This window comes from Cricetulus griseus, chromosome 4 (assembly GCF_003668045.3).
Source record: "Cricetulus griseus strain 17A/GY chromosome 4, alternate assembly CriGri-PICRH-1.0, whole genome shotgun sequence".
NCBI classification, from domain to species: domain Eukaryota; kingdom Metazoa; phylum Chordata; class Mammalia; order Rodentia; family Cricetidae; genus Cricetulus; species Cricetulus griseus.
The window spans coordinates 17,037,317-17,059,693 of record NC_048597.1 but is presented as its reverse complement, the minus strand read 5'-3'; the positions used below and the strand labels follow the sequence as shown (position 1 = coordinate 17,059,693).

The following is a 22,377-nucleotide window of genomic DNA, read 5'->3' as shown; positions in this document are numbered from 1 at the left end:
AAAAAATTGGAGAAATAATGCTCACCATAAAATTCCAAAGAAGATGCAGAGTGGAAATGCAAAGTAAAATTGTCTGTACTTAGCCCCTTTCTCCTTCCTCTGAATATATTGTCAAAACATAGTGTTTTATTCAGACAATACACACACCACTGTAGATAGGTCATTTTCATGTTCCTAACTCTAATATTCTGTGTCATTATAAATTCATCTGCTCTTTTTTCCCATAGCCACATACATAGCATTTCCCATATTACCTTGAATAGATGTCTTATATTTTATTTAATTGCTCATTTACTATGGCTTTTTTGTTGTTGTTGCAACCCAGAAATATATTACAGTAAACTTTTATGTAGATGACAGCCCCCTGTTTAAGTACGTCTGTAGATAAATTTCTCCAAGTACAGTTGCTAGGTGAAAAGATAAACAGTTCTAATGTGTAACTACCTTCCAAAAGGTTATATTCCTTTAAATCTCTATTTATCCACATGTTCTCAATAACAAGGGGCATTACCTTTTAACTGATATATCACAAAGATGGTACTATGGGGTATTCCAATACATGGATACATTGTACAATCTCTTGCATAATAATGGGGATTATTAATCCCAACTGCCTAAATAAATCTCTCAACCATAATTACTAATGACACACTTACTGGCCTCAGCACTACAGAAGTGATACAGGAGACAGCCACTGTAGCAGAGATGCTTTCATCATTCCATCTCACAATTTATTTTATGATCTCTACCAATGGGTGTAAATCCAAATGGTGTTTGTGAGTCCCATGAAATCTCTAGGTTCCAAATGATTATTTGGAACCTTTATGAAAGTTCTTTCTGTAGCTACTCCATTTTGATGGTAGAAACAGGATTTTTGTGTAAATTGGTTTATGCAATACACATCAAACTACATTAGTAAGAGTAACATTATCTGCTGTGAGTTCTCATGCTTTCAATAACTGTTAAATGTTTCTGTTTGGTCTTACACTGAAGATGGCCTTCTGTTATACATGGGGAAGCAGGTAGCAATTTCTTCAATGTTTAAGAATGTGCACGTTTTCCACGGGAACATCCATGTTAATGCTTCACTAACCAGAATCCAATTCCAGAGAACATATGGGAAAATTTTGGCAAAAGTAATGTTAACATTGTGTTTCAGGTTAAGTTATCCAAAAATTGATAATTAAGAAAAAAGCAAAATACTGCTCATCTTGGGCATTGCTATTATTTCTCTTATGTGTGATCTTTCTCCTAGGCCAGTAGTTTTCTTGTCCTTTAAGCCATAATGCTACTGCAGTTTGAATTATAGTTCAAACAAAACTGCTGTCAAGTGCTCCTTCTCAGAGATAAGCGAACAGTTTGTAACAAGGAACTAAGACTGAATGGTTAATATAGAAATTCTAATGTCTTGTGTTAATTTTCACTTAACATAATCTCTGCCTAGGATTTTTCCGTCAAATCTTGGTCTGATACCTGGCCTCACAAGTTCCAAGAGTATGTGGTGTTGAGGAGCTGTGGAGCACAGGCTTTTAAGTCCTGTTTGTTTTTAAGGCTCAAGTTACTTAGCTTGCTGTCATCTTGGACATTTTTCACTTCTCTTCAGAGTTCTTATTTAACTGAAATAAAATGGCACAAATATGAGATGATTATGAGGGTTAAACAAATTTTCACAAAGCTTAGAAGTAACACATCTTAGATTACAATTGTAATGTACTTAGCTAGGCAGTGGTGGTGCATGCCTTTAATCCCAGCACTGGGAAGGCAGGGGCAGGGGGATGTCTATGATTTTGAGACCAGCCTGGTCTACAGATCAAGCTCCAGCTAGGGCTACACAGAGAAAACCTGCCCTGAAAAACCAAGAAGAAAAAGAACTGTAGTCAAATGTTTTGATATAGTTTAAAAAATATACAACATAAACAAGCACTTCATTAATGATATTGTAGAACTTACCAAAGAACTTCTATTTTTTTAAACACCCATATCCAACTTAAACCTCTTAAATTTTGAGCTTTGCAGTTATACCTACAAATTCAAAGTGGGAAATTACAAAATTATCATTATTTATTCACAAGTCACTCCTGCTTGAAACTCTCTAATAAGGTTTTTAAGCTGAAATGGTGCAGTTGCCGTCAATCCTGTAAGGGCAACATGAACTTCATCCATTAAGGAGCAGCCCATGCCTACCAGCACTTAAGAGCCACCTGCTGAGCAGTAATTTGCTTAAATAGTTTGTGAACTTAAATGCTAAAACAAGGTAGACTAAGAATAAAGTTCATAGTCTTCCACAGAAATTATCTAAAATGTCGATACATTAAAAATTTCCCAGAGCTGGAGCGAGGGCTTAGTGGTTAAGAGCACTTGCTGCTCTTGCAGAGAACCCATGTTTGGATCCCGAACATACACAGGTGATTAAGAACTATCTGTAACTCCAGTTCCAGAGGATCTGATGCCCTCTTCTGGCTTTCCCAGGCATGGCGTGCACAGGCACAGACATTCTTGCAGACAAAAGACTCATTCACATTTAAAAAAAAAAAAATCTAAATATTAGCTTTCCCCAAGTGTCATCATTTAGTTGTCGGAGCTAATTAAGGGTTCACTCGGATCATATTTATGTATTTCTGTGTATGCACATTGCTGTGTGCTACAGCACTCATGTGAAATCAGAGGCCAACTTGCTGGATGGAATTGGCTGTCTCCTACCACCATGTGGATCCTAGAGAGTAAAGTCAGGTTATCTGGCTTGGTGGCAAGCGCCTTTACCCACTGAGCCATCTTGCTGACCAGAGATTTATTTTGTAGTATTGTGCAAAGAGATCAATTTGGTGAGTGCAAAAATTAATGCTTCTCTTCCCTAGTAGCTATTATACTTCAAATTTCCCAACAAGTAAGTTTATATACCTAGAATATTAAGCAAACTCCTAGAACAAATACGGTCTTTCCTTACAAAATACTCCAAACTTTACAACTTTATAAACTGCTCACAAATCTGTCATTATCTCTATAACCCCCTCCCCCCCATGCACAACAGCACTTCAATTGCCTTAACAGTTAAGTGTATTTTTCATTGAGGCATGGTGGCACATGCCTTAAGTCCCACAGCACTAGGGTCCTGAGGCGGATCATTTGAGACCAGCAGTTGGCAGACAAGCCAGGGAAACAGCAAGACATCCATCTCAAAATACTTCTTTTTTTCCTCAATCTTCCTTGTGATGCCAATTGCCAATAGGAAAATACTCAGGGCAAAGTCAGAACACAATGACATTAATTAAAACTAGGAATTTCTGCTGATTAAAAGTTCAATTCCTAGCATCCACATGGCAGCTCAAAGCTGTAACTTCAGTTCTAGGGGAACCAATAGTCTGACACAGATGTACATGCAGGTGAAACTGAATGACTGTATGTATGTATGTATGTTCTGGATGAAGTTACAAGTAAATTGAAGTATTAGAAGTAACTTCCCATTGCACACCACTGAACTTTAACTTCATTTATAGTAAATTAAAAAAACTAATAACCGAGCTAGGCATGGCACCAAACACCTTCAATCCTAACACTGAGGAAGCAGAGGCAGGGAGATGTTTCAAGGCCATCCTATCCTACACAATGGGTTCCAGGACAGATAGAGCTACAAGGAGACCTTATCTCAGAAAACCAAAACAAAGTAAATGAAACAAAGAAACCTGACAACAAGACTGTTTGGATTAGTCAAAGCCTTTTAATCAATTACTAGGAAGCTGTGGTCACTCTTGGTTAAGTTGAATAATTTCAGAGTAAAATGTAAAGATTAGAGTGATGGGAAAAGTGTTGCTGATCTTAGTTTTGTAAGTTTACCTTTAGAATTCCCAAACTCAAAGATGGTTTTTCTTTTTCTTTTTTTCCCCCTCTGTAGTTCAAGTACACTTACAAGACCGATGGGATTACAGTGGTATAAATACGAAGGACTACTGAAGAACCTGAAGTACCACATGTTTTTACGTTAGAACTCTAGTAAAGACTAATGCTTTTGGGGAAAAGCATAGCAAGCCTCCCTGTTTTCAGTTTTTGAGATAGGGTCTCATCTCACCCGGCTGGCATCAAATATGATGTGTAGCTGCGTAAGCCCTGACACCCTGCTCCTCCTGCCTCAGCCTCTCAAGTTATGGGATAACAGGCGCTTGTCACCATACCTAGTTTACAAGGCAGATTAAAAGTGGCTACAAGAATCTTTCTGCTTTCTCTAATGGTATAAGGCATGTAAGTTACATGTCCTATAAAATTATTATGGGCCCAAATCCTGGTGACAAAGGTCCCATATATACTGACTTTGATCGTTGAAAGTTTTTTAATTGTATTTATATTTTCAACTTGCTACTGCCAGTAAATATAATTTTTTAACATGTATATTTTGATATGCGGCCTTTGGGGAACATACGCTCAATAAAAAGTTTTTTTAAAAAGGAACATTTTGGATATTTTATTTCCTAAGTTATCTCTTTGGCCTTTTCCTTTTCTTATGTATAGAATAAAACCACACATTGTCATGCCTCAAACTACTTTTTATTTGCAACTACATGATTTCACGCAATTCTTCTAATAATGACATAAAATAGATCTCCTGTGTATAAATAACTTACATACTCTCCATAAAGTAAATGCTCAAAGGTGCTAGAACACATCGCCCACTCCTACAGTGTTTTTGTATCCAACAGAGTCAATGCACAATATATAAATACTTAAGTCCAATATTAAAAACTCAGGCACTTGACTAACTTTAATAAAGTTTCTCAAACTATTTCAATATATCTAAAGTGCATATATATAGACTTTTTAAGAAAGATTATTCTCAATAACTTTTCTATAAAAATAAGTTTGATGGTTTAGTCCATCTAACTTCACTACAAGTATGAACTTTTAGTATATAGCAAGGAATATTCTATCAACATGACAGCGACACAATCAAAAGGAGCTAGTGAGGAGCTAACATGTGAGGATTGATCCAGTGATTTCGGTCACAATGCATTCCGGGAGGAGGTACCCATGTCACTGGAATTGGACGGTATGGTTTATTCTTCCTTCCTGGATTTGGATAACCAAATGGAACAGGGGGAGGATAGTGACTCTGATGGCCATTCCCTCGGTACATTCCTGGCTTTTTTCTGGGCAATGGGTGCCACATTGGAAGAGGAGGAAATATCAGTTCTGAAATCTGTAGGAAAGAGAAAGCATTAAGTAAATTCAAAGGAAAAAAAAATCCACATTTTCAGTAAAAGACTAAGTCTCAGGTTGCTAGTGAAGTTCATTTGGTTATGTTTAAATATGTGAAGAAAAAAACCAAATAAAAAATCTTCATGCATCAATGATGCAAACCCAGAATGCATGGTAACTCCTAAGAACACAACAGGTTTGAGGGTAGTTAGTTAAGCAAGGAGTCACTCAAGCAACTTTGAAGCATAAATTTCATGCCATACCCACCCCCAAGGTCTACTAAAAATCATGGAACAGAGGCCAACCATTTCGACACAACGTTCCAGATCATTCTGTGGTAGCCTGTTTAGTACTTGGGCCCAAGAATCTTAGCGTCCGCTTTAAGTCAGGTAGGGAACATGGAGTTCATTTGTTTAAATTCTCATCAGCAGTTTGGCTTCTTTGCTTAGAACATCCCACCCTATGAACTTCAGCTTCTGATTCTAATCCGTCCTCTAAATGTGAGGTGTTTTCTTTAGTAGTTGAAACTCTGTAGAACATTTAATGAAGATGGTGCGAATGATCCAGACTAATTTTGAGTAGATTTTGAAGAGATTCTATGCTTGTACCTCTGAGCACATCTAGACACATGATACATACTTTCATTTTTCTTAGTAATATTTACGAGTAAAATACTGACTAACAGAGTAGATAGAGAAGTGTTAAGTTTTTCTAAATAGCTGCAGTTTACACTCCTTATGAGATCCAGTTGGGTTCATTGGTTTTAATTTGTATTTCATTGAGAAAAAAGTGAGACATACCTTTCTGACTAGTTATACAATTTTTTCACAGTATTTATAACTTCTGCCTATTTCTTGATCAGGTCGTTTGTCTTTTGCTGCTATTATTATTATTGCAATGTTGAGGAGAGAACCTTGGGCCTTGTGCATGCAAGGCAACTGCTGTACTACTGAGCGATGTACTCAGCTCTCTTTTCAAGGTTTGCTTTGAGACAGGGTCTCACTTGCTGTGAACTTATCAGCCTCCTTCTGTTCCACCAGGCGTACTAATTTTTTGAGTGATTTTTTAAGGTATATTCGGAAAGCAAGTACTTAACACATATGTGTAATAAGAATATACTTTCTGTGATCTGATCATTCATTTTCTTGTGGTTACTAAAAAGGTTTAGTTTTTATAAAAATCAGTTCTTTTTAATGCTTTTTATGACCCTTAGAAGATATTTTCAAGATAATTCTCCATATTTCTTCATATATAAAACATTGAAATTTAGCTTTCTTATATGTAGAGAGCTATGACCATCTCAAATGTATTATTTGGTGCATGGCTGTCAGGGAGTACCTGGTCCATTTTGGCCTTTTCCTTGCTTGTTTTAGAACACTCAAGACTTTCCCCTCCAACTGCCTTGTCATTCTAACGTGAGAGTGACAAGGGGGATAGATGCACAAAAGTGAGCTTATTCTATTTTGTTCCAATGACATATCATGTATCCTTAAACTACGAGCAATCTTGATGCATACAATAGTTTTATATTCATGTCAGCTCTCCAATTTTATTTTCTTAAAAATCTAGAATCAATGTATTAATGACTTTTGGGATTTTGATTGAATTGAGGACATAGATCAGTTTGGGGAAAGATTGAGAGCTGACTCTAGGAGTAATTTCCAGAAACACCACAGAACAAAGACCATCCCATGCCAGGAGCTATGAATGTTACTGTCTTCATTAGATGATCAACCTTTAGAAAAGAAACAACTAGAAAATGAATGATCAGATCACAGAAGGTATATTCTCATCACACTCATGCATTAAAGTCTTGTTTCCAGAATACACCCTAAAAAACTACTCCAAAATTACCAAAACCCGTTGATATCAGAGTCAAGGTAAATTGATAGGAAGGTTAAAGTAGAATTGTATCAACTCTCAACACAAGGGTTCGGACGGACAGACAGACAGACAGACAGACAGAAAGACAGACAGACACACACACACACACACACACACACACACACACACACACACACACACACACACACACGTTGTGAAATGTTTTGTTGAGTAGAATGCCAAAGAGAAATGTTTTCCAAAAAAGCATGTAAAATATTTAATTCCCATAACTTTCTCTTCTAATATTCTTTTGTAATAGGGAAAAATAAATGTCAGTTGGTTTTAAACTTAAAGGTCAATTTACTTACAAAGAATTAACAGCAGTCAGTTTACTTTGTGGCAGATTCTTGCTTGACTAAGTAAAAACAAAATCACCACATTTGGATGCTTTCTAGGAAATTCAATAAAGTTAATTTGTAATATATACTGCAACATACTGAGAGAAAAATGTGGGATAGATTTGAAAAATGATCTGAAAGGCAGCCACTCTTTGAAAGGACCACAAAACAAAAAGCAAGGTCTAGTGGCGAACATGCCATGGGAAGGCACAGGAGAGGGAGCTGGAGACAGGGAGAAGAATTTACTATTACACTATTTCATACTTTAGGCATTTTATTGTTTCTATTTGCAAGTTCTTTTTAAAATAATCTTAATGAATTATTTTCTAAAAAGAGTTTTGCTGAATGTGGTGGCACATACCATTAATCCTAGCACCCAGCATGCAGAGGTAGGTGGATCTCTGTGAGTCTAAGATCTGCCTGGTCTATATAATTGGTTCTAGCCCACTTAGGGCTACACAGTGAAAAACCTTCCCTCAAAAGAAAACTTAAGGAAGCATGTGTTAAAATATACACCTACAACATGTGATAATCTTTTTGCCCTTCCCTTCCTGTCAATCTAAGGAAGGATAATTAAACAAGAAAGGGAGAAATTACATTTCAATCAGAAAATATTCATTATGTCATAATAAGAATTTGAAAATTTATCTTTCATACTCACAAGATTCTTAATTATTAGGTATAAGTTTTTGTATAATTCTAACACTGGTCTTACCATAAACCTGACACATTAAATTCCATCTAATTCAGACTAATACATGAAGGTACATTTTAAAATATACTAAAAATATAAGGCAGTACATGTAGAAAGAGTAAAGAGCCTCAAAACCTCTCTATAAATGTCCAACTAAAAATATGTTTTACTTTTGTTAAAGAATATTGCTAGTCAAATTTCTAGAAAGCAACTAATATATAGGTATAAAGTAAATGAATCTGTAATGCAAACACATTTGCTATACGATGCTTCCATGATTAAAACAACAAGGGTGACTTTCTTTTCATTTTTACATAAACTAACCAAAATATATAGTTCAGTAAAATTTCTCTTTAATGATGAAAAAGGGGAATAATAGTAAGAAAATTACCTAAAGCTATAAATGAAGTATTAAAGACTATAAAAAGTTGCTGGTGATTTTTTTTTAAATGAAAGAACTTTTTTTGTTTGTTTTTGTTTTTCGAGAAAGGGTTTCTCTGTGTAGCTTTGGAGCCTATCCTGGCACTCACTCTGTAGACCAGGCTGGCCTCAAACTCACAGGGATCCTTCTGCCTCTGCCTCCCGAGTGCTGGGATTCCTGGGATTAAAGGCGTGTGCCACCAACACCCGGCTATGAAAGAACTTTCTAAATAATCAGGAATGTTTATTATGACTTCTCTTTTGGAGGACAGGTCACTTCTTAAAAACTTATTCTAGTTCCTGAGGAGTGGAGTACACTTGGGATAAAGTGACTCAGAGTGCCAATCAATGTGCCTCTCTGAGAAGCAGCCTCCCATTAGCATGTGTGTAAAAAGGGACATTCAACAGAATCCCTGGGCAGCACGAGCGTGGATCGATGCCCTGTAATCTGCCAATGTGCAGGAACAGGAAGTGCTCCACAGTTACCTGGTACACGGGGCTTGGTGTAGCAGTCACTGAACTTGGTTTCACTTCCACTTCCTTGCTTGTCTCTTCATCTGAAGACGAAGATCCTGAATGATAATCAGAGGTCACCTTATCAAGAGCCCTGCTAACTTTCTTGGAAATCTCATCCTTGTTCTCATCCTCATTTTCAAAGCTGGCAACGATGAATGCATTGTTTTTCTCTCCATACCTAGGTATACATAAAAAACTTACAAATCATATAAAAAGAAGAAATGTTTGTAAAAACAACAGGAACCATTCCAGGATTACACTGTGCACATTTACTATCCAACACACAAGTAGGCTTACAGCCAGACTATTGAAGTATAAATAAAAGTGGCTATTTTCTTCTCTACTGACATCAAACAAAACTGTTTGAAACATCACAAGGGATCTATGTTTTCCTTATGTTTTGTATGTATCAATGACATTTTCTGTACAGCAAGATTTTTCTAATGTATTTCTAAATGGCCACTGTCCAAAATCAACTAGAAATTTCCTATATTTACTTTGACAGGGCCTGTGGGTTTTTTGTTTTGATTGGTTTTTGTTTGTTTGTTTTTCAAGACAGGGTTTCTCTGTAAGAATCCTGGCTGTCCTGGAATTCACTGCTGTAGACTAGGCTGGCCTTGAACTCACAGAGATCTGCTTGCCTCTGTCTCCCTAGTGCTGGGATTAAAATCCTGTGCTGTTACGATCACCCGGCTAGGGCCTGTTTTTTGTTTTTTAACTTATAGATAAAAGATTTCTGATAATGACTGAAATTAAAGGGAAAAATGATGAAGATAACAAAGGAGTTTTGCTTAAATTATGTTATTAAGATTTCTAGGAAAACTTAACACCTTAAAAAATTTTTTAAGAGGCTGGTGATTATAGTAGCAGTTCATAAGCTAAGCCAGGAAAATCATGAGCCTTGAAGCCAGTGTGACCAAACAAATGCAAGCCACCAATCTCCTTGGCCCTCAGTTTCCTATGAGGATGGAGAAGCCAGAGGCACGTTTGGGCCATCTCTCCAGTTCAATCAAGCAATTCTTAACAGAAAATGCCTAGCAGAATGGGTGAGTTATAACATAGAATACACGTAGAATATATGATTTCACATTTACTTAAATGTGAAATTGAAGCATTTTTGCCTACTACTAGGTCTAAAATTTAGGGAAAACAGAAAAGCAGGCAATAAATTATTGCCTTTTTAGAAACAGGAATCTAATACAAAGGCATGCATACAATAATTGAAGGATCTGTTGTATTAACTCAGATCTCTGATAACCAATTAATCTGCACATGTTTGTCTTTGTAGTGTTTGAAATGAGAGCGTCATGCTAAATGAAACTACTGACTACATTACTGTAACATTAAGAATATATAGGTAATTCCTTATTAGAATTAGTAATGGACAACTTTTAAACTTTCCATTCTCAGTGATATACTGCTAAAATATCAGGGCTAATTTTGTTACTAGGAAACAAATCAATGCTTACTTAATGCTCCTAACAGAAAAAGATTGTAGACATTATATCAAAGTTGTAAAATAATACTGAACAGATAAAGCTGCCAGCTATTCTTAGACTTTCTCTTCATAGGAAAAAAATCATTTATTATATATCTTCAAATATTTCACCAAGTGATAACCTAATAAGCTCTATTATTCGATATGACAAGGAAGAATGTTCTCTCTAAATATATCTCAATTTTGATTATAGCACATTGGTTTCAAGTTGACCAATACATTATTTCTTACAGTTTATTTTTAATTTTAATTATGAATGTGCTTGTGGGGACATACATATAGAGTGGTCCTCCTTGAATGCCAGAAACATCACATCCTCTGGAGCTTAAGTTATGTATGTGCAGTTGGTTCAGAGCCACCTCCATGTGAACTAGGAACCAAACAAATCCTCTGGAAGGGTAGTACATGCTGTTAACTACTTCTTCAGTCCCAAGTTACTGTTTCTGAAGACAGATACTTTTCAATTATATATCTACCACATCACCACTATTCTAATTTTCAGAATATTTATCTTTCACTTTGGGTTCAAAAACACATTTCCTTACCCCGGTGCTCTGAATTAACTTATACAGATCATGTTGCTATGTTGTTCTTAGGAAGGGTTCTGTTTTCAGACTGTATACACTACAGGGTTAGCTAATTTATATTAGCTATTTAAAAAAAGCAACAACACACCAGGCATGGTGGTGCATGCCTTTAATTCTAGCACTGTGGAGGCAGAGGCATGCTGATGTCTTAAGTTTGAGACCATCCTGATCTACAAACAGATATGGAGCCATGGCCTTACCTCAGAAAGAAAAAGAAAACAGCTCTACATAGTAGCCAGTTTAGAGAAAAATCATGATCATATATAAACTTATTAGTAGGTACTAAGTATAAACTAATATGATGAAACAGCAGTAGGCTTTCATTATTTGGCATTACTAACAATGAACTACATGGCACGTACCTTTGCCTTTAACCCCAGCACTCAGGAGGCAGATCTCTGTGAGTTTAAGGCCAGCCTGGTCTACAGTGTGAGTTTCAGGACAGCCACAGCTACATAGAAAAGCCCTGTCATGGGGGGAAAAAGAACGAACTATCTAGTAATGTAGTATATCCATACAACTAAAGCCTTCATGTTTGGGCACCAAAACTTTAGATATTTAAAATAAATATGTCCAAGCTATGGCTGCTGTATTACCCAGTGGTGTAGGGAGGTAGAAGTTGGCAACAGTGCTATGTTTCTCACAGATCAAAAAACTTACTTACACAGTGCTACAGGGAAGAGGTTGGTTGTTCATAGTACAAACAGGTATGGAGCAGTGATGCTACCATTCCAATGGAAAGCCTAGCTGTACCTTACAGGCAGGAAAATCACTTGAGTTTGAGGCTAGCCTGGTCTACACAGTTGAGTTTCAGGACAGCCAGTGTGCACCATACAAAGGCCTTGCCTTAAAAAAAAAAGGAAGGAAGTCGGCTCAGCAACTAAGATCACTTGCTCTTTCAGAGGGCCGGGGTTCAATCCCCAGTACCCATATGGAGGCTTATAACCATCAATAACTCCAGTTCCAAGGTTCCATTTCCCGATTCTGGTTCTCTCAGACACCAGACATGCACAGCGCACAGACATGCATTCAGGCAAAGCCCATACACAATGGTTCTTGCGTGAGGAATATGTCTAGTGTTAAGAATGTATAGGTCTTTATGGAAAGAAACTGAAGGAAATAACTCAAGTAATTAAGAGAGTTCACATAATGGGGCTTATAAGAGTTACACACAAAGATCCTGTACAAATCAAAGACCCTGAAGTTTGTAACATCTGACATTAGGAATAATTTTCTTTCTTTCTTTTTGAGACAGGGTTTCTCTGTGTAGTTTTGGAGCCTGTCCTAGAACTTGCTCGGCAGATAAGGCTGGCCATGAACACACAGAGATCTGCCCACCTCGCCTCTCAAGTGCCGAGATTAAAGATGTGCTCCACCAACGCCCAGCTTGGAATAAATTTGATAAGGTTATTCCTAATACATCTTTAAGCAGTTGTCAGTACTGTCTCAATAGAAGTATTTAAAAAGATTAGGAGAATTTGGCTGTCCATCCCAGTGACACTGATGGTTCTTTATTTCATGTAAACTCAGGTCTTTGGCAGGATTTCAGTGGGTAAAGTCTCCAGAGTCTATTACCCAGGTAACGCTGGCTTCTTAATCCATCCCACAGTCTACACATGCCCAGACTGTGATCCAAACCTAACACGGCCTAGTCCTTTCCCACAAAACAAGATGCTGTTGAAGACGCTCCCCTTTCAGGAACCTGCGCCTGCCCCAGTTTCCTGAGGCAATACCCTTATACCAAGTAGTCATCTGGCTTTTCCTGATAAAATTTAGAAGAATATGCATGTATTTTTTTTTCAGTATTACTGATCTTAATTTTCATCTTCATTACAGATTAGGTTAAAGGTCATGACTGTCCCTAAACTATAGCTAGATTCCTATCAAAAAAGCAACTTACTATAATCAAGAGAGGCCAAGAAAATTGCACCTTCAAAACAAAAAGAGCCGGGCAGTGGTGGTGCACACCTTTAATCCCAGCACTTGGGAGGCAGAGGCTGGTGGCTCTCTGTGAGTTCAAGGCCGGCCTAGTCTACAGATAGAGTTCCAGGACAGAAACCCTGCCTCGAAAAACCAAACCAAACCAACCAACTAACCAACCAACCAAAACAAACAGAAACTCTCCATGGGTACCACCACAGGAAAATTGTGGGAGTTCCTGCTACTGGTTTATCCTGCTTCTCTTCCTGGAGAAAACAGCTTCCCTACCTTGTCACTTAGTCACCTTCAATATCCTTCACACTGCAGCTCAAGGACCACCCACTCAGTCATCTTTGTCTCCTGGTGCCACCGAACACTGTGTTTTGTAGATATTTCTAATGTGGCACAACTAATACCATGTTGTAATTTGCTTTCTATCTCTTCTCCCTTATTACCCTTTGAACTACCTAAAGAATGCTGCTTTCAGTTTTGAAAACTCCATAGCTGCCTAGTTTACATAATGTTTTTAATAAAAGTTTCAATAGATTTCACCTCTAACAGCCCGTTACAGCTGTTTGAGAGAAGTAATTTCTATTATGAGAATAAATCTTTAAAATGTTATTAAGTCGCCTAAAAACAGAAACAAGAGGCAGAAATAGAGACCAGCTAAAGGTCACTTGGAGGAAGGGACTTGTCACATGAGTAAAACAGCGATCGAGGAGTAGGTGCCGAAATTCTACATTCTACCTCTTGGTGTAAAGTAAAATCCTTGGCAAAGTTCTAGGAAAACCTGTTTCTGAGTTCTTCATGGTATAAGATAGATTCGCCACCCCTTCACCACTACCTTCACAGGTAATTTCACAAACTTCTGAGAAAGCACAAGTGCTAGCTCCTGGCTGTAAAGAGACAGATGAAGCACACAGGAGAAAGTTTGGTAAGTTTGGTTCAACCCCTAAACATGAGACTCACCGACAGCACACCTCGCATGGATCCACCCAGAGCGTAAGTTCTTTTGGCAAGCCCAGATCGCTGTACAAAATGCAGCTGTTCTCACAGGCTTTCAGGACATCGGGATCAACTCTCTGAAACTTATTGACACGAATGCATCTATAACATGACAGAATTAAATTAACAGCTAGAATTGAATCTCAATCATATATCTTATCAATATATGTTCAAGTGAATAATAAGAAAACACCCTATGGAGAACCTGGGAGATTGTTAAGTGTGAACTTCAGACAAGAGAGGCAACACAAAGGCTGCCCAGCCTGGTGATAACAGAAGAAAGTACCTGTGTGAGCCAGGAGCAATCACCAGTCCCCTAAGTTATCAGAGACCACAAACTGCACATGGACATCCAATAAGCAGATGCCAAAATGGTTACTTAGAACTATTTACAATATTTTGGGGAGGTTGAGGAAGACAAGAGTCCCATGTATCCCAAGATGACCTCAAACTTGCTGTTGATCTGAATATGTTATTTGAACTTGTGATATTCTTGCTTCTACCTCTCAAGTGCTGAGACTAGAGGTGTAAACTCTCACACCTGCTTTACTGCAATGCTGACTAAGCTTCATGTTAGGTAAGTACTAAACCAACTGAGCTATATCTGCAGCACTGACATCACACAGTTTCGTAGACTAAGCTGATAAGATCTGTAACGAATAAAAGACTCCAACCAGTGCTTCGAATACTACTGGAATTTTTTTGTGACAAGTTTTATTGCCACTAACTTGTTTTTACATCCCAAGTAATAAGGTTAAATCTTAAGGGAGGCAGCTTTTACTTCATCTATAATTGTTTCAAAACTAATTATTCAAGGACAATAGAACCATGCCTATCGCATACTTATTAACATGTAATCCTAAAACATTACTGCTTCATTTGATGTACTTTGTTATACAGGACTTTCTTTTATCTAAGTTGCCAAAATAAGTTGGTAAAAATAATAAATAAAGCCCATTATTATATTTTAACCCAAGAAATGCCACCTTCACCAATGAATGTAGAAAATATAGCTAGCAGTGTAGGCAGCACCCTGCTCACTGCCTAACCTGTTGCCCCCTTGTACTGTGTTAAACAACAACAAAAAGTTTTTTTTTTTTTTTGCCAAGTTACTAAATAGTAGCATGAATGCAAAAGTGCACCTCAAAACATGCATTCTGCTTAGGTAGAAAAACAGTACCTACAACAAAAAATATGAAATGTATTTATTGTTTGCAATCAAGACTCAACAAAGACAATCCGGCACAAGTACTATTCCCTGGAGTTTATCTACTGGGTAAGTTCAGATGAATTGTCTCACATCTCTACCATACGGAAGATATGAAATATGGACATACAAATTCACTGACAAGGATACTATTCATTAGAATGTGCTTTTAGGATGTAGTGGACATAGCTCAGTGCTCAGCAATGACCTTGAGTTTCTGTGTTACTGGGCTGAATTCCAAGCACCCAATAATAACAGTGATATAACTTGTAACTAACGAAAGACCTCTCAACCAGTGTTACAATCAATACTAACGTGACATTTAAAGTTGTTTCACTAGCTTATTTTAATCATTGAAAAAGTTCTCATATGACAACAATAATAAGTACTTTTATTAGTAATTCTTCTTGACCATATACTATGCAATAGACAGTTTCTATTAACTCTGTTTTTGTTTTGTTATATTATTATTTTGTTATATATTATTTTAACCTTGTAAGGGGAAAAAAAAGGAGGCAGTTGAGGAACTTGTCCAATATCACACACCAGTGAATCTACACTTCAAATACAGGCTAACAACTCCAAAGTTCATGTACAGCTTAGAAACAGCGTGCTTGCCGATCTGTATGCTCTAAGGCATTCAAACCTCTCTGTCACCAATGCTCCACCACAGTCCCCTCTTACTTTCTTGTGGTTTCCTCAACTACTCTGTAGACCAGGCTGGCCTCAAACTCAGAGATCTGCCTGCCTCTGCCTTGGAGTGCTAGGATTAGATTAAAGGTGTACTTTAACACTGCCCAGCTCCCTCTATCATTTTTAATGGCACTACTAAGCATAGCAAATTCAGAATAAAAAATTATTTTATGTTCTATGTTTCTTAATCTTTTTTATTAGATGGATCCATCCTCAGATTTTAAGGTTATATACACAAGGTTATTTAAGTCCCACGCACCAAGCACAAAAGCTGGTGACACTGTGGAGCTCTTCATGTTTACACATCATTCTCAAGGATGATGAAGATGCTAAGCTTTAAAGTCAGAAATATTGTAAAGTCGTTTCAGCAAGTTTACCTACATTACATATTGTTAAGCCCCTCCCCCACACTGGGACTACTTTTCTATCAACTGTTCGTTAAACGCAAGAGTATAAAAGTTGTATGAGAATGGTATATTATTTGCTCAATGCTGATGGTTCTTTTTGTAACAGACTTCTGTATTCATCCATATTTGTTTGCATTTCTGATTATGTTTCCAGAGTAGATTCTGAGAATTATGTTCAGAATATGAGTATTTTTATAGGTCTTACACTGCCAAACTGTCCCATACAAATATCTCACTTGTATAAAATGCAGAAAAATGTTTTTAACTTATACTCTCCATTTTCTTTTTTGTTGTTGTTGTTTTGTTTTTTTCGAGACAGGGTTTCTCTGTGTAGCTTTGGAGCCTATCCTGGCTCTTGCTCTGAAGACCAGGCTGGCCTCAAACTCACAGAGATCCGCCTGCCTCTGCCTCTTAAGTGCTGGGATTAAAGGCGTGCGCCACCAATGCCTGGCAACTCTCCATTTTCTAATCTACCATGAAGTCCAATACTTTTTTACTTAAAAAGGAAGTTTCAAAATGAAACAAGATATTTCTGATCACATGCCAATTTAGTCTTATTTGACTTGTTCTCAAGTTTTAGAATTAAGGGAAATGGAATGGTACACTCTTTGACCTGGCTGTATTTACTTGACAGTACTTCCATTTTTCAGAAGCTTGGCACTTCCAAAAGCATACATCCAACACCAAATAAACATGTGTAGAAAGCCTCAATAACTAACTCGTAAAAGCTGTTCACTATCAGAAATGAAGGTGTATAGGGAAAAATCAATCCAATGAGAAGCAGAAAATTACTTGAGTCTAAGTTAATGGCTACATGTCTACTTATATTCATATTTTTGACCAACTTACTAGGAAACTTTTGGGCAAAAATTAAGAAAAATACAGAAACTACCTTAGTTTATCCCTGTCAGACTATTACACTTCAATTGGCTTTAAGTAAATAAGAAACAATAAAAATTGTATTTTTCACTTCAGTCTTGAGTAGCTCTAAATACTTTTAAGTGCTAACCAAGAAGACCTTTTTATATAAAAGTTCATAAGTATTGGCTTGTGAGATAAACAGCGGGGACAACAAGTACCCACAAATAAAAGAATTTCCATAGTTGTTACAAGTTAACCAGTGTTTCACTTTAAACATTGAGGCCATGTCCACCATGCCCATTCTGGTACAACAGCTAGTTTTAGGAAATGACTTACTCAGCTTTTCAGTGGATACATCTGACCAAGGTGAACACGCCAGGGCATGTTTTTCTTGTATAGCTTAAAGTAAAGAAAAGTCTGCTCTTCTAGCTGTACATGTAACTTACAATTACATTACAAGTCAGTTCCAAGTAGGTACCCTCTTCCTTCTTAGAGCCAAGACCATGGTGTACACAGCTCATGAAAATCTGGCCTCATTCCAAGACTTGATTTAAAATCCCCAGGCCAGTATCTACCACTTGAAATACATAGGTGAGTTACCTTCAACTGGTTTACACCACAAAAAAGATGCATAATATAAATGAGATCATCACTATAAAGACAAGAAGAACATGTTATGCTAATTATCTTTTTCTGATTTTTGAGACAGTGTCACTCTTTCTTTCTTTTCTTAAGCAGGGTTTCTCTGTGTAACAGTTCTGGCTGTCCTGGAACTTGCTCAGTAGACCAGGCTGACCTCGAACTCAGATACCTGCTTGCTTCTGCCTCCTGAGTGCTGGGATTAAAGGCATGCGCCATCACCAACTTCTTCAAAAGAACAAACATGTGAGACTAATTTCCCTCAACTCTTAATTGTCATGCTCATTTAGAAGAGATTTGGAATCCTACAGATTTGTGAAAAACCCTAAGTACCCAAGCAAAGTGTACTTGAGCAGGAGCCAGACTAGGCACAAAAAACTAACTGATGAAAGAGCTCTGGTCCACCAGGACTTAACAATAAACCCATCAGCAATCACTTGTACTTAAAAATGAACAAGAAAATACCCTGACACCGCAGAGTTTTGTATTTTGTAGATAAAATCATAATAGGCATGTTCTAAACCTTCAGTCCCCTGGCCTTGTAGCCATTACACAAACTGATCTTCACTCAGTCCAATTCAACCACCCAGTCTAACTCTTTACCTGTAGGCCTGTCCTTTTGATGGCTTTTCTGGATACCAGTGATTTTTATATTTTTCTTGAAGTATTTGAGTCAATTTCTCAGCAAACCTCTCTACTGCTTCTTTTTTCAGCTTATCGTGTTTTCGAACCAGCCTTGTGAAAAAGAAGACAACAGCGGCAATTTCGTTCTTCATTTTTCCCTGTAAAGGTAAAAACTTTCTTAAAAACAGAACACAAATCCAAGCAACAGCAGCAACAAAAACTAACCCCCCACGCACACAGGAAAATAAAGTTCTGCACAGTATGCCCCTTTATGCTTTCCCTCCTCCTCCTTTCAATTTTATCTTGTATTCAAGTCCAGTAATTATCACTAATGTTTTTAGTCCTCAGAGACCTATTAGGAAATACTTCTGGGATTCTTACTACTTAGTTTCAGGCAGTAGTTCAGTGAAGAACACACAGCATTGCTTCTGAGGACTAAAATAAAACCAGGTAACACTCCCAAAGAATAACTGTAATAAATACCACACAGGTTTTACTAAACAAGTCAAATTCTAACTCAAATTACATAATCGGTGAAATGATTTGAAATTTAAAACAGGAGTCCACTGTATAAAATCTAGCACCCAGGGCTGGCGAGTCGGCTCGACAGTGAAGATTACATGCTACTCCACTCCTATGGTGGGTTTGCCTGCTGGTTAATAACTAACTATCTGTAACCCCAGCACCAGTGGGGCCTCTTCTAACCTTCTTGGGTACCAGGCACACATGTGATAGCCATACATACATACAGGCAAAACACCCATACATATAAAAGTAAAACAAGAACAAAAAGAAAAAAAAATCTTTAAAATGTAGTACTATAGCTCCATTTTGGGAGAAGTTTTTGTAGTTCCCCCAGAAGGTTAAAGAGCTATAACATTTCCAGTAATTCTACTAGCTATAATAAAATCTATGCCCCCCACAACAAGCATGTACAAATATGTCCATGGTAGCAACATTCATACCAGCTACAAAGTAGAAACACCCCAAATATCCACCAGAGGATGAATGAACAAATAATGTATGATATACATGTACAATAGAGTTAGCAATTACAAGGGATGAAGTACTAACACATGCCACCAGATGGGAGAACCATACACACAGCAATGCAAAGGCAAAGAATGTCACACACTGAGATTTCCTTATCTATAATGTCCAGAACAGGTAAGTCTATACAGACTGGGTAGCCAAGAGGCAGGAAGAGTGGGGAACAGGAAGAAAATGTCTAGTAAATCCAAGGTTAACTTTCTGCTATGATGAAACTATTCTAAAGCTGAGTTCTGTCCTGGCTTTACAACTCTATACTAAGAGCCCTTCACTGTTTACTTCTAATGCATGAGTTGTATATGTGAATTATACTTCAACAAAGCTGTTACACATTGAAAGTTTTTCTGCACTGAGTGTTTTGTACATATTCTTTCGGGAATAGATATAGTTTCCTAAAAAGCTAAGACAGAATAGTGAATATTAAAACACATTCAACAGAGCATAAATTCAAGATCACTCAAAAAATTAAATCACCAGTTATGTTTTGGAACTGCATCAAGGACTCTTAAAATAGAAACCCTGAATTGTCATTGATTAATCCACAAAGGCTGTTCTGGGGTTGTTTTGAATATACATACATACATACATACATACATACATACATACACACACACACCTACGTGTGTGTGTGTGTGTGTGTGTGTGTGTGTGTGTGTGTGTGTGTGTGTTTTGAGATGAGGTCATTCATTTGGCTGATGAAAGTAGTAACTTGGAGATATTCAGATGCAGCATTCACTAAGTAACGTCATCTTTCTGGGCGCCAACGACAGGCCTTCTGTATTGATCATAGCAGTGAATTAGCTTAGCAACAGTCTGTTCTACCAACGACAAAAATGAAGAAACACCTGGTTCTTCTAGCTTTCTTTTCTTAAACTGCTCTTTTTAAGTTTCTGGTCTAATGTGATTCCTTTACTCTGTGTGCAAATAAATGCAAACAAGGGACCTCGCTGTGAAACAAATTCCATATAGTTATCTGAGACATGTCCAGGCAGCCATACTCACTCTGATCTGGCACGGGAAGAGAGATAGCCAAACCTTCCTTCCTCTTGGACTCTCCGAATGCCAAATTCACCTACTGCTATCACCAGCTGGTGGATGGGATCCTCACAAGGCAGTGTGGGCACACAGAACTTGAGTCTACTACATGTACCTCCCTTCTCCTGGAAAAATGTGAGGCATTTTCCACTCTTTGAAGCTTCATTTAGACTCCAAGTACAGTACCCGTGATGGAACAGGAAACCCACTGGAACTGACTGAATACACAATTGGGGCAAGGAAGTTGCTGATGGGGGTACACAAGCTCCACTCCAAGCAAAACAAAAGACTCACACTGAAGAAATGTACTGATGCTTTGAACATTCTCATTCATCAATTCAGCCAATATGTACTACAGAACTGTTTGGGGATTTGGCTTTTGCTTGCTCAATTTCGTATCAAATAAATAAATAAATAAATAAATAAAATAAAGGGAGGAAAGAACCACTTAGTGGTTGCTTTCTGGTTTGTAACAGAAGATGAGTCACACGGACTTATTTATTTTTCTGTTTGAAGGAATGATGACTGGAATAAGCTGAAAATTAACCCCCTTTTATCAGTGTTCCGGGAGCACCAAAGGCAAAGGGGGGGGGTGTGTAAAGCCGGATGGGGGAGGGGGCGAGCCACCACAGGAGGGACCCATTAGACCTCAGGCGTCCAGTGCCACCCACACTCCCCCCAAAGCTCCCATTTTAAACACCGCTTGGTGACGTCATCCCGGGACGTCGTCACCGCGGCGGCTGCTCCTCAAGTTCTACTTTGTTCCACAAGCCCGGCCTTCTAGGAGTTTATAACTTTGCGGACCCCCCCCCTCCTCCCCATCCCCGTAACGACCAGCCAGTCGCAATTTCTAGAAACAAGTATTTGTCCAGGTGGACGCTGCCAAGGTGGAGGGGGCGGCGAGCGTGGTGGCGGCGAGCGGCCCTGACCGCCCCGGGCGGCGGTGGCCGGCGGGATCCAGATGCGGCCGGCCCGGGGTCCCGCAGCCCGGCCCGGGTGGGGAGCCCCCCACACGCTCCGAGGACCGGCCTGCGCGCCCGCGTCCAACCTGTGCAAGCCGGCTCTCCCCTGCTCGCCGCCCGCCCGCCCTCGCTCGCTCGCCGCCGGCCCGCCCGCCCGACGCCCGCTTGTCGCCTAACCCGGAGGCGGTAGGCGACGTGGCACGCGCCGAGGAGGCGTCGCCTCCCCATCCAGGACCCGCGCCCGCCGCGCATCCCTCGGCCGCTCCGCTTTCTCTCGACGTGGCGGCGGGCGCGTCCCACCTCCCTCCCCGATGCCCCGGGCCCCGCCGCGTCCCCCCCGCGCCCCCCGCTGCCAGGCCCGCCCTCCTCCCCGCCACCGCGTCCCCCTCCCCGGGCCCGCTCTCCTCACCGGCGCTCCGGGGCTGCACCCTCGCCGGCTGCCGATCGCGTTCCGGGACCCGGGGAAAGCCGAGCGCGAGCCGCCGCGCTCGCGAGCTGCTGCGTCGTCGGGCCGCCGCCGAGCGCGCGCCCGACCAGACTGGCGGGCGGTCCCGGAGCGCGCGGCCCAGCGAGCCTGCGAGCCTGCCAGCCAGCGAGCGCGGTCCCGACGCGGCGCGCGGGGGGCTCCAGGCCCGGAAGAAGGGAGGGGCGAGGACTGGGCGGAGGCCCGGCGCGGCCAAGGACCAATGAGCGCGCTCCGGGGGGCGGGGCTTCCCCCGCGGGCACGCCCCCCTCCAGCCCGTGCGCGTGGCCGGTTCCTGCCCCAGGCCACGCGCGCGGAGCCTGGGTTCCGACGGCGATGCTGGCACGAGGCTGCTGCGCTCGCTACCGGCCCGAGCCCCGAGGGCCTGGC

General features: G+C 39.6%; 1 protein-coding gene across 2 annotated transcripts; it reads right to left on the bottom strand.

Moving 5' to 3' along the window:
- Nucleotides 1-4,517: 4,517 nt before the first annotated feature.
- Btg3 (BTG anti-proliferation factor 3) lies at nucleotides 4,518-22,065 on the bottom strand. Of its 2 annotated transcripts, none has more exons than XM_027412392.2 (5): nucleotides 21,934-22,065; nucleotides 18,457-18,635; nucleotides 14,011-14,148; nucleotides 9,007-9,214; nucleotides 4,518-5,185 (listed from the first exon to the last, which is right to left on the bottom strand). In XM_027412392.2, the coding sequence occupies exons 2-5, from the start codon at nucleotides 18,627-18,629 to the stop codon at nucleotides 4,946-4,948; spliced, it is 759 nt and encodes a 252-aa protein (XP_027268193.1). In that variant the 5' UTR covers nucleotides 18,630-18,635; nucleotides 21,934-22,065; the 3' UTR covers nucleotides 4,518-4,945. The 2 variants fall into 2 exon arrangements, with proteins under 2 accessions (XP_027268193.1, XP_027268194.1); XM_027412393.2 differs by lacking the exon at nucleotides 21,934-22,065 and adding an exon at nucleotides 20,530-20,687.
- Nucleotides 22,066-22,377: the final 312 nt, after the last annotated feature.